General features: G+C 41.6%; 1 protein-coding gene across 1 annotated transcript; it reads right to left on the reverse strand.

Annotated features, from left to right (window-relative positions):
* Positions 1-4138: 4138 nt before the first annotated feature.
* SOWAHD (sosondowah ankyrin repeat domain family member D) lies at positions 4139-12315 on the reverse strand. The gene is given in 3 exon segments (XM_040442796.1): positions 4139-4570; positions 4572-5338; positions 12061-12315. Coding segments are annotated over 2 exon segments (861 nt in total). The 5' UTR covers positions 5190-5338; positions 12061-12315; the 3' UTR covers positions 4139-4327.
* Between the last annotated feature and the right edge of the window lie 442 nt (positions 12316-12757).

Here is a 12757-nt window from a genome sequence, read left to right on the forward strand (position 1 = left end):
TACGAGCAGTGTATAATGTGATGGAAAAATAAATCAAGCCAGCAAAGGAGGCAATATGGACAATCACAATACATTAGTAAGTGCCTTGTATTAACTTTTGCTACATGATAAATGTAATTTGCTGAATTTGCTTTAATATAAGTAGCATGTGACTTGGCTCTGTTTCACAATAGTCAGTCCCTGATATTTTTTGGCGTGACTTTTCTACAACTTGCTCTCATGCGAGACATGTCGTCGTGTACCCCAGCCTTAAAATAGTTTGAGGTCTGTCCCTGACAAATTGATGGTTCCCCTTTAAATTTCATATCGTTATCATGTAAACATTTGCACATTTTTGTGGTTTGTTAAGTGAGGACATTTTTCAGCGTTTCCTAGTCAGGATGTGACAACACCCCAGTATAATAGAGGATGTGCTATTTACATGATAAGCAGCCTCTTCTGCTCGAGACGTTACATTCTCATGTCGCTAGAACCAACATTTAAAGGCCCCCATACCCAGACTATTGGCGGCTGAACACATCATTTTCTGATAGGACCAGCTGACAATCTAATGTGTATGGGAAGCTTCCGACTCTCCTGACTTTTTCGTGGAAGAAAAGGATTGGGTGCATTAAATTTCGACAGCTAATCTTTTTGTTCTCTCGGGAGATAAGTTGGCAGAGGTCTCTTGCAGCATTCTTCTCTCTCCCCGTTGAAAACACACACACACGTTTGGTGGAACTGTATGGGAGGAATTCATAAAAGATAGCTGATGGCCAACCGAGTGTTCAGCCAACAGTTATTGAAGATGTATGGCCCACTATAAGTTTTTGGATATTCCTTCTAGGAACGCTGGTCTTAATAAATGTGCCTCATAGTGTGTAGCTTTAGTTCTGGAGTTAGTCAAAGCCGGGATTTTATAAGTAGGAGAATTATGGATAACCAGTTCTCAAAGTGGGAATGATCTCAGATATTCCTCTATTTCGACCCATAGTTTGTGCTGTGTCGGATCTGGTCTGTGATCCTGTTGATATGCACAGCTCAATAATAGTATTCAAAATTAGGAAGCCCTATGCCTCCCTTACCCTCCGGTCTAATGAGGAGCTGGTAGGAAACCCTTGGCTGTTTCGACTGCCAAATAAAGGTAGAGATACATCAGCCATAAGGAAGTAGATTGGTAGGGCTTGGAAGGGGTATAATACTTTAGGCATGATTATACTTTAATAAGGATTTTCTACAAAGGCTACATCCCATGAACTCATGATACATTGACTCTCAGCTAATAAAGGGAGGTAGTTTATAGAGTGCATCCATATTGGGAGCTATATGGATGCCAAGGTACTTAATAAGTAAAGGAGGATGTCCAATCAAATGGAGAACCAACCGCAAGAGAACTGTGATCAGATTGAGATAGGGATATGTTTAAGGCCTTTGATCACCCTATGCTTTTAGGGTCATTATTGGGGTGTTGTCCTGTAGAAACACTGCTTGACAGAAATATTCATTTAAATGCCTAGTGTCTAAATATCTCCGTTTCTAAAGGGCAATATTAAAGGTTACTCTAAAAAAAAAGGCTCCAGCCGAAAGAGCTGCTTTCAGTCTGCTACACTATTCTTAGAAAGCCACCATTTCTATTTGCTAAATTTACAGTGAATTGCTGTTGTATTGTCTATATCCTATGTCACAGGATGTCCTGAATCCCATAGTTGTTCTAACTTTCATCATGTGCTGTATGTTTGCTTGATTTGGTACAGATTTTTGCACAGCATTGCCTCCCAGAACCTAAAAATGGTCTTATATTAGTTTTCTGGTATTGAGTTCCATCACAGGAGTTCAATACCGGAAAAAACTGATCAGTTTTATCCTAATGCATTCTGAATGGAGAGCATTCCGTTCAGGATGCATCAGTTCAGTCCCTCTTAAGTTTTTTGGACGGAGAAAATAGTGCAGCATGCTGCAGTTTTCTCTCGGCCAAAAATACTGATCACTTGCCGGAATGCTGGCATTAACTTACATTGAAGTGTATTAGTGCCGGATCCGGCATTAGGTGTTCCGGCAAAACGGATACGGCTTTCCGGTCTGCGCATGAGCAGACCTTTAAAAATGCAAAATAAATTAATACCGGATCTGTTTTTCCAGATGACACCAGAGAGTCGGATCCGGTATTTCAATGCATTTGTCAGACGGATCTGGATCCGTCTGACAAATGCCATCAGTTTGCCTCCGGATTGCCGGATCGGCAGGCAGTTCCGGTGACGGAACTGCCTGCCGGAAATCCTCTGCTGCAAGTATGAAAGTACCCTTAGTGACAACCATCACCCTGGTGAGTTGAGATGAGTCAAGATAAATGAGTCGAAGCAAAGTGTCCAACTTCAGTGATTGTATCTGAGGTTATAGTTAAGAATTCTTCTTTCTCTCACACAGGGAAATATCAAGGTTGCCATAATACCGCAACCTTACAGAATGTCCAGCTGTTGCCATAAAATATATCAACAAGACTTAATAAATCTGATGGCTCTGTGCAGCACAGCGTAAGGAAAATATTTTATATTCATCTATGTACAGACATAAACATAAGTATAATTTAAAGATCACTCATGGTGGAACCACTCCAGTGATTGATGACGTGTCCCACAATAGCATAGCTGAATGTAATGGTACCTTTAACTTAGCAATCCATTGCTTCATTCTCGAGAAAAAGTAATTTTAATCCATATGTAAATGAGCAGTTAATTGCACCAAGGGTGGGCCCAAGCCACTCTGTGCACTCTTCCTTCTCCTCGTCCCTCTGCCAGCTTATCCCTCTCCTTCCTGATTGATAGGGCCAGGAGACATATTAATGTAGGAACCCTTTAACATTGCAACATCATTAATTTGGCAAGCTAAAACCTTGGTTAAAGTGTAACTGTCATTCTTTTTTTATATTTGTAAAGTATAGGGGCAGTGATACTGACCATTTTTGTAATATACTTTAATTGCCGAAATCGTACATTTCTATTAGAAAAATTGCTCTAAAGTGGCCCATTTTGAGCCATAGCAACGCTCCTCTGTCTTCTATTTACATAACTGTGGAGACTTGCTCAACCTCGACTGTGTTATGTAAACAGAAGACAAAGGAGCATTTCTAAGGCTCAAAATGGGCCACTTTAGAGCTATTTTTCTAATAGAAATGCACGATTTTGGTTATGGTCAGTATCACTGCCTCTATACATTACAAAAATAAAAAAGAATGACAGTTACACTTTAATGTGAATTGGCGCTGCCCTGTTTAGGAGGACAAGGGGACAGGTACGCACTCCTATAAACCCAAGCAACAAAAATAAATATTGTTCCATTTGGATGATTGGAGATATTAAAGCCAACAGTGGACTCTTTGGCATATAGATTATATGGGGGGTTCTTTACTTGAGATCCCAGAGTTCTTTGGATTACTATGGAGTGCACTTTTCCTGATAGGACAACCTCTTCAGAGCGTACCTGAGTTTTCAATTTTTTTTTTTTTGCATAATGGCTGTGCTTCTTTGTATAATCATAACTGTGAAGAAATAGGTCTTTTTGGGCTTCCCTAATGATTTTCAGCCATATTATTCCCTGTTTCAGTTGCACAGCTAGATGCACTTCAATCAGAAGCAGGGGGCGTATCCCTTTTGTGAAATCTGCCATCACTGTACTGATGTAACGTCTTTTCCCTTGCATCCCACTATGTTTGTTTTCAGTTCCACAGCTCACAGAACAGATAGGAAGGGGGAAATCACACTTACATACACACACAAGACTCCTATAATCTTCAAAAGCTGTGTAGAAGCTGTTATTTTATCAGGCTAAGGATCTCAGCTAGCTCTGGCACGCCCCCATTTCCTGTGAGCTGTCCTCTGAGTCTCTGTTACTAGGGACCTATCTTGCGTGACAACAGGCAGTGGACTGCAAATTAGGTGGAAGTGAGGCCCCTAGTGGCCATGACTTTACAGCTCTTTTTCTGGTGGATGCAGAATTTTTAAATGAAGCGATTTAGAAATTTGCTAGTTACACCATTCTCTATAAAATGAAATTGTGGGAAAGTACAGTGACTCTTTAAGGTAGTGATATCTGGCGATTCGCCTAACACCGGCTTATAAAAGTTTGTATTCTCCCACTCTATAAACTCTATTGTTTTCTGATTTGACTTATGAGTGTCATTTCAAATTAGTCTCCAACTCGGAGTGCAAGTTAATTAATTGTCTTTTCTTTACCAAAATAAACTAGTGCAATTCATAATCTTGCTGCCTGATATACCATAATGAAAATTTACCAGTTTTTAAGGAAACTATAAGCGTTCCTTATAAAGTTTCTGAGGGTGCTACTGACAAAGCTACTTTAGGCAGAGAATCCATTTCAACATAGTCCATTGCGCCATTTTCTGCAGCGTAGCCGTGTGACTGTTGTTATTGTTGTTGATGCTAGCCGTTGCACCGGCTTCCTCTTCTTCAGGAGCACCTAAGAGTATCAGTAGATTCCCATCAGTCCTGCTCCTTAAGTACTGCCAAGCTTTTCGACCATTATGGTCACGGATATGAATATCTGCATTGTATGCACCTACCAGAACCTTGATGAGGCATATCATGCCCCTGTAATGCTGCAATGTGGAGTGGAGTTAAACCGCCACTAGCACGAGTGTTGATATCCAAATAGTAGCCATGAGCACATGCAAAATCCATAAGTCTAATAAAATCCTCATGTTGGCCGTGTTTGGCAATCCAATGCATCACCGAGTAACCAGTTACAAAATCTCTTTTGTAAAGCAAGGTAGGATCCTGTTGTAGTGAATCCTGGAGCTCCTCAAAATTGCCTTCTGCAACCATAAGCATCCATGCGTGCTCCACAGGGTCAAGTACCAAACCTCCCACCCCAGAATCTTGCGGCTGCTGTTCTTGACTATCAACAACATCAAAGCTAGCTGCTGAGATCCATGCTCCACCAAATGGTAGTGATCCGGTTGTGCTCCATAAGCTTCCTCTCATTCCTCTTTTCCTTTTACTTATTGTGGCAGGTGATGGAGTCCTGCTCACGCTTTCCATCATCTTCATGCTTCTCGCATCCCGTATAAAGGAAGATCTGTTGTCCGTATCTTCTTCTGTACTGCAGTTTGACATCTTCATGCTGCTGTGTGGCGAATGCTTCTTCTCCGCACCGTCTTTGTTAGTACCTTGCCAATCTAACATGTTAAAATTCATGTTCCTGCGCAGGGACTCGGAGTCACATCAGTAACAGGCATTTATATTCTAGACCTTTGAAATTGTCCCCTGCCCGCCGTATCACACGACATCAACCAACCAGCGTACTATGACTTCTTCTTTAAGATGTCACCAGCTGCTTCCTTTATCTGTTGGCATGTGACAAAGAAACATATGAAAGCAGGAACAGTTACTTTAACTCTTCACTGGCAAAAGAAAATTGTCCTCAACAAGTTAAATTCTAACTAAGCATTTAGGGGGTCATTTACTATGCTGAAATACGCCTAAATTAGCAGGCCCATCTCATTCACCATTCTCTACGCCTGTTTTAAGCGTAGTAAGCTGTCTTACATTTAGACTGGCGCTGGATACGCCGAAGTTATGAAGAGACCTGTGCCTCTTTATACTTCGGCAGACCCACAACCAGTTTAGTGCTTTATTAAGACCGCCATTTTTAGACCCCCTTAGTTCTTATCTAAATCACAAACTGACATCAGTGATATCAAACCAACAGGATTCTATCCACTGCCTCCAAGCAATGTGAAATGCCAGAGGAAACAAAATATGAGGACGGCTAAGCCCCACAGTAAAGTTCTGGAAGTTAAATGGGTTTTCAGTACTTAAATATTGATGCCAAATCCTACATCAGATTGATGTGATGTCACGTCCATCAGTGGCCTTTGTGCAGCTCAGTCCCTTTCAACCGCTATACAATATATGCTCCTGTGCTTATAGTATACCGTGAGGAGGCTGTAGCGCTGGTCAAAGCACTGTGGCCCCTTTAAACAACTGATCCACAAAGATGCAATCAAATATTGGTGGCCTATCCTGAGGATATGTGACCAATATTTAATTCCTGGAAAATCCCTTTAAGGAAACTCCTAAAACTGTAGTAGCACCTTGTATGTTCTCATTGGGACCATGTGGCTGCCTCTATAGCGTTAGGTGCCTCCACATGATTCTGCTCAGCCAATTTGTACAGTAAGTTAATATATGTTGGGTATAGATGAGCATGTTCAGTATCATGAAAATATTTAAAGGGGCATTCCCATCTGGTACATTTATAGCACATTGATAGGATATGCCATAAATGTCTGATAAGTGCAGGTCCAACTCCTGTCTCAAGAAATGGGACCCCAAAGTGAATGGAGAGCTAGCTGTGCATGCACGGCCACCCTCCTTTCACCACTATGGGACTCCTGAAAATTAGTGAGTGTTGGCTCAGCTATTTTCGGTAGTCCATAGCAAGAGAATGCTGCACATGCGCAGTGTATTCTCTATCACAGCGAGGTCCTGTTCTTGAGATACGAATGGTTCCCAGAGGTGGAACTACACCCGTCAGACGTTTATGGTATTTCTTATTGATATACCGTAAATGTCCCAGATGTTAATGCCCCTTTAACCCCTTCCTGACACATGACATAATAGCACGTCATGGCGGCAGGTGACTTTCCGTATTTTGACGTACTATTACCTCATGGTGATTCGACGGGCACCGAAGCGGTGCCCGCCCGATCACTGCAGGGGCCTGGCAATCACAGATAGCCGGGCCCCTGCTGTATCCGCCGGCATCACTGTAAAAGCCGATGCGGTGGATTAACCCCTTCTATTCCGTGGTCAGCGCTGACCGCGGCATAGAAGGGGTTTTGCGGTCAGTGTAGGAGCCCATCAGGTCCCCACTCTGAGTTGACGGGGACCCAATGGCTGAGAAGGCAGCCCGATGCTGTGCAGAGGCTGCCCAATGCCTTGCACGGCATGGGGACCTGCCTTCTACGGGCGTCCCAAGGAGATCCAGGCCCGTTCTCCTAGGCAACCTGTTAGTGTATTACAATAATGTTAGTGTATAACAATAATGCATTGCAGAGGGCAATCAGACCTCCAAAAGTTGAAGTCCCAGAGTGAGACAGAAATAAAGTTAAAAATAAAAATAAAGTTTCAAGTAAAAAAAAGAAAAAGGCCCCTTTCCCCTTTCCCCTGATTTTATAATAAAAAAGAAAAAAACACACATTAGGTATCGCCGCGTCTGTAATGACCGACTCTATTAATATATCACGTGATCCACCCCATCCTATAAACGCCGTAAAAAGTTAAAATAAAAACTTGGTCAAAAAAGCAAATTTTGTCACCTTACATGACAAAAAGTGCAACACCAAGCGATCAAAAAGGCATATGTCCCCCAAAATGGTACCAATAAAACCGCACCTCATACCGCCCCTACATAAGACAATCGCCCAAAAAATAAAAAAAAACTATAGCTCTCAGAATATGAGACACTAAAACATAATTTTTGGGTATAAAAAAATGCTATTATTGTGTTAAAGTGAAATAAATTTAAAAAAGTAGACATAATAGTATCGCTGCGTAATCGCTGCGTCCGTAACAACCTGCTCTATAAAAATGGCACATGATCTAACATGTCAGATGAACGTAAAAAACTGTGCCAAAACAGCATTTTTTGGTTACCTTTCCTCACAACAAACATAATATAGAGCGAATAAAAATCATATGTACCCCAAAATAGTACCAATAAAACTGTCACCTTTTCCCATAGTTTCCAAAATGGGGTCACGTTTTTGGAGTTTCTACTGTAGGGGTACATCAAGTGGGACATGGTGTCCAGCAAAATCTGTCTTTCAATAACCATACGGCGCTCCTTTTCTTCTGTGCCCTGCCGTGTGCCCTTATGTCAGTTTATGACCACATATGGGGTGTTTATGTAGACCGCAGAATCAGGATAATAAATATTGTTTTGTTTGGCTGTTAACCCTCGATGCGTTAAAGAAAAAAATGGATTAAAATGGAAAATCTGCCAAAAAAGTGAAATTTAGAAATGTCATCTCCACTCCATTTTCCTTTAATTCTTATGAAAAACCTTAAGGGTTAACAAAGTTTGTAAATCAGTTTGAGTAACTTGAGGGTGTAGTTTCTAAAATTGGGTCATTTATGAGTGGTGTCTACTATGTAAGCCCCACTAAGTGACCTTCAGACCTGAACTGGTCCTTAAAAAGTGGGTTTTGGATTTTTTTTAAATTCTAAGCATTCTAACGTCCTAAAAATAAAATAACATTTACAAAATGATGCCAACATAAAATGGTCATATGGGGAATGTTAAGTAATAAATATTTTATGAGGTATCGCTTTCTGTTTTAAAAGCAGAGATATAGAAATTTAGAAAATTGTGATTTTCTTTTGTAAATGTGCTTTTTTTTCCATAAATTAAGATGAAATATATTGTGTCAAATGTATGACTGTCATGAAGTACAATGTGTCACGAAGAAAACAATCTCAGAATGGCTTGGATAAGTAAAGTTTTCTAATGTTATTACCACATAAAGTGACACATGTCACACTGGCAATGGCGATGCCAGATATGTCTAGTAGAAGCTTATCCTCCTTTTTTTCAGCTGTTCCAAGCATTATGGGGCAATCAGGGAATATGGTAGGCACTCAGCTCACAATACCTGGGCTGGCTATAAATGGACAGCATACCGTAACAGTGAACATTCCTGCCATGTAGTCAGCTGACCAAAATGGATGACCACCAAACCTGATTGCATATGGCTCTCACAGACCAACTCCTATGTTCTGTGAGTAAATTCCTGTTAGGCCTCTTGCACACGGCCTTTCCGTTGTTTGCGTTCCGTATACAGACCTTATACGGAACCATTTATTTCAATGGATCCGCAAAAAAACACGGAACGTATGCCTTCCGTTTCCGCATTTCCCTTTTTCCATTCCGTTCAAATATAGAACATGTCCTATTATTGTCCGCATAATGGACAAGGATAGTACTGTTCTATCAGGGGCCAGCGGTTCCATTCCGCAAAAAACTGAATGCACACGGACATCATCTGTATTTTTTGCAGATCTGTTTTTTGCTGACCGCAAAATACTGAAAAAGCCATACGGTCGTGTGCAAGAGGCCTTAGGGTGACATGGTGGTTAACAATCTGACTATGGCGACATCTGCTTGGTTTTGCATGTTCTTCCTGTATTCACTTGGGCTTGTTTTACATACTTCAGCTTACTCTTGAATTCCATTAACATAATATGGTTTATTAGCTTTGTATTAAATAGGCCATAGAGTGTCTGTAAGTAATGTGATAAAAGAACCCGAGACAAGCCCCTGGGGAGAAGGAGCCCTGATCTACTGAACCCAAATTAGAAATATATATATATATATATATATATATACAGTGCATTGCAAAAGTATTCACCCCCCTTGACTTTTTTCGTGTTTTGTTACATTACAGCCTTAAGTTCAATGTTTTGTTAATCTGAATTTTATGTGATGGATCAGGACACAATAGTCTAAGTTGGTGAAGTGAAATGAGAAAAATATATAAATAAAACTATTGTTTAGAAATAGAAAACAGAAAATTGTCCTGTGCGTATGTATTCACCCCCTTTGTTAGGAAGCCCATAAAAAGCTCTGGTGCAACCAATTACCTTCAGAAGTCACATAATAAGTGAAATGATGTCCGTCTGTGTGCCATATAAGTGTCACATCATCTGTCATTACATATACACACCTTTTTTTGAAAGGCCCCAGAGGCTGCAACACCTAAGCAAGAGGCATCACTAACCAAACACTGCCATGAAGATCAAGAAACTCTCCAAACAAGTAAGGGAAAATGTTGTTGAGAAGTACAAGTCAGGGTTAGGTTTTAAAAAAAATATCCAAATCTTTGATGATCCCCAGGAGCACCATCAAAAATGGCACAACAGCAAACCTGCCAAGAGACGGCCGCCCACCAAAACTCATGGACCCAAGGAGGGCATTAATCATAGAGGCAGCACAGAGACCTAAGGTAACCCTGGAGGAGCTGCAGAGTTCCACAGAAGAGACTGGAGTATCTGTACATAGGACAACAATAAGCCGTACACTCCATAGAGTTGGGCTTTATGCACAGTGGCCAGAAGGAAAGCCATTACTTTCGGCTAAAACAAAAAGGCACGTTGTGAGTTTGCGAAAAGGTATGTGGGAGACTCCCAAATGTATGGAGGAAGGTGCTCTGGTCTGATGAGACTAAAATTGAACTTTTCGGCCATCAAAGAAAATGCTGACGCAAACCCAACACATCACATCACCCAAAGAACACCATCCCCACAGTGAAACATGGTGGTGGCAGCAGCATCATGCTGTGGGGATGGGACTGGGAAATGGTCAGAGTGAGGGAAAGATGGACGGTGCTAAATACAGGGATATTATTGAGCAAAACCTGTAGCACTCTGTGCGTGCTTTGAGGCTAGGACAGAGGTTCACCTTCCAGCAGGACCAATGACCCCAAAACACACGGCTAAAGCAACATTTGAGTGGTTTAAGGGGAAACATGTAAATGTGTTGGAATGGCCTAGTCAAAGTCCAGATCTCAATCCAATAGAAAATCTGTGGTCAGACTTAAAGATTTGCTGTTCACAAGCGCAAACCATCCAACTTGAAGGAGCTGGAGCAGTTTTGCGAGGAGGAATGGGCAAAAATCTCCGTGGTAAGATGTGGCAAGCTCATAGAGACTTATCCAAAGCGACTTGGAGCTGTGATTGCCGCAAAAGGTGGCTCTACAAAGTATTGACTTTAGGGGGGTGAATAGTTATGCACATTGACTTTTTCAGTTATTTTGTCCTATTTGTTATTTGCTTCACAAAAAAAAAAAAAAAACATCTTCAAAGTTGTGGGCATGTTCTGTAAATTAAATGATGCAAATTCTCAAACAATCCATGTTAATTCCAGGTTGTGAGGCACCAAAATACGAAAAAAGTCAAGGGGGGTGAATACTTTTGCAAGGCACTGTATTTGGTGAACTGCCCACCATTTAGTCTGTTTTGACCTAGCTGACCTAAGAGAAGTGGTTACATGAGGACACCTGCACACGACAAACAGGCTCCGGATGACCCAAAAAGACCACCAGTCGAGAGGATCGTTTGATCTGCTGACAAGCATGAGCTGCTCCCACAGTTTGCTTGTCCATGATCCAAACACTGGTCACACCTTTACTACACACACCTGTCTGTGTCTGGGCCATTTCCAGGAGCTTAGCAATGTTCTGCCATTGACAGCTGGTCACCATCAGTGGTGTCGTGAATGAGAAACCTGGACTGCTACCGACTGGAACTGTATCCTCTTTAGTGACAAGTCCAGGTTCTGTTTGGGATCCAATGACAGTTGGAAGTATAGAGCCCTAGTGGTGAACCACCTCACCCGCTGTGGAGTAAAACACTGCCCCAACTGCTAGTGTGATGATCTAAGGAGCCATCACATACGACAATCGATCACCCCTAGTAGTGATATGAGGGACACTAACAGCTCAGCGATATGTGCAGGACATCCAGCGGCCACATGTGTTGGCTCTCATGGCAGGGCTTCTAACTGGCATTTTTCAGCAGGATAATGCTCGCCCACACACAGCACGGGTTTTCCAGGAATGCCAGATTGCAACACTTCCTTGGGACGCCCGCTTCAGCAACCTACAAGTGTGCAGGATCTACAGGCCCAGCTGTAATATCTGAGGGCATCTGTGCCACAGGATACCATACAGAACCTGTAACATCCATGCTCAACTGTATCTCATCTTATATCCAGGCTAGAAGCTAACGGGGACTACACCCTACTTTTTAATTAGACAGTTTCCCCCAATAAATGTATCCTTTCACTGTAATATTGTAATCACATATGTCTTTATTACATTCACACACAGAAAGTTTCATTCCATTCCAACAACTCCTTCTTGATGCGTCATTTCTTTAGTCAATGATTATAGACAGACAGACAGATGGACAGATAGACTATGTTAATGCATAATATATCTTTTAGTTATTGCCATGCTATTTATACATTAGAAGGTGAGCACAAAGTAGATACACGTGTACTTACAGCTTTCTCCTGCATTAACAGGTGAGTCTGATCAGGAGCGGCCAGTTTCCAACCTGTGGTCTGGACAATGTCCACGTCCCTCCCTTCTGAATATAATAATCAAATCCCTTCCGTCTTCCTGTAAAGTTTGCCAAAAGTCACTAACAGAAGTACAGATGTAGCAATGTAACAGAGTTTTCTTAGCGGTGACCTCTGCACCTAGAACAGGTCTGACTAGTTGACTGGTGTAAGCGGAGTCTCACATTCAGGATACATGAGAAAGGAACACAAGGGCAGAGAGGGAGGAAGAGAAAGGAATAACATGTATCCACAAGAGAAAGGTCACATAGACAGGACCTTAGTGTAATGACTTACTTCCTTTATGAGTCCTTAGAGGAAAGAGGCACCCAAGGACTGTTACTGAACGGCAGCTTCTTGTGACACTGCTTTCACTTTATAATTGCGTCACTACACTACAAAAATCAATAGTACACTCGAGGATATATACCTATATACCTACAGAAGTTGTTGCCATTCATAACAGTCCCGGTTGCCAATGGGGCTCACAATCTGATTTCCCTACCACACACCCAATCACCACATTTCAAAGAGAAACTAACCTAAAAGTATTTTTGTAGTGTGGGAATAAACTGCAGAACGCTGCTGTGAACACCGAGAGAAAATGCAATCTCCATTATAATACCCAGTTGTCAATTTA

This window comes from Bufo bufo, chromosome 8 (genome assembly GCF_905171765.1).
Source record: "Bufo bufo chromosome 8, aBufBuf1.1, whole genome shotgun sequence".
NCBI lineage: Eukaryota > Metazoa > Chordata > Amphibia > Anura > Bufonidae > Bufo > Bufo bufo.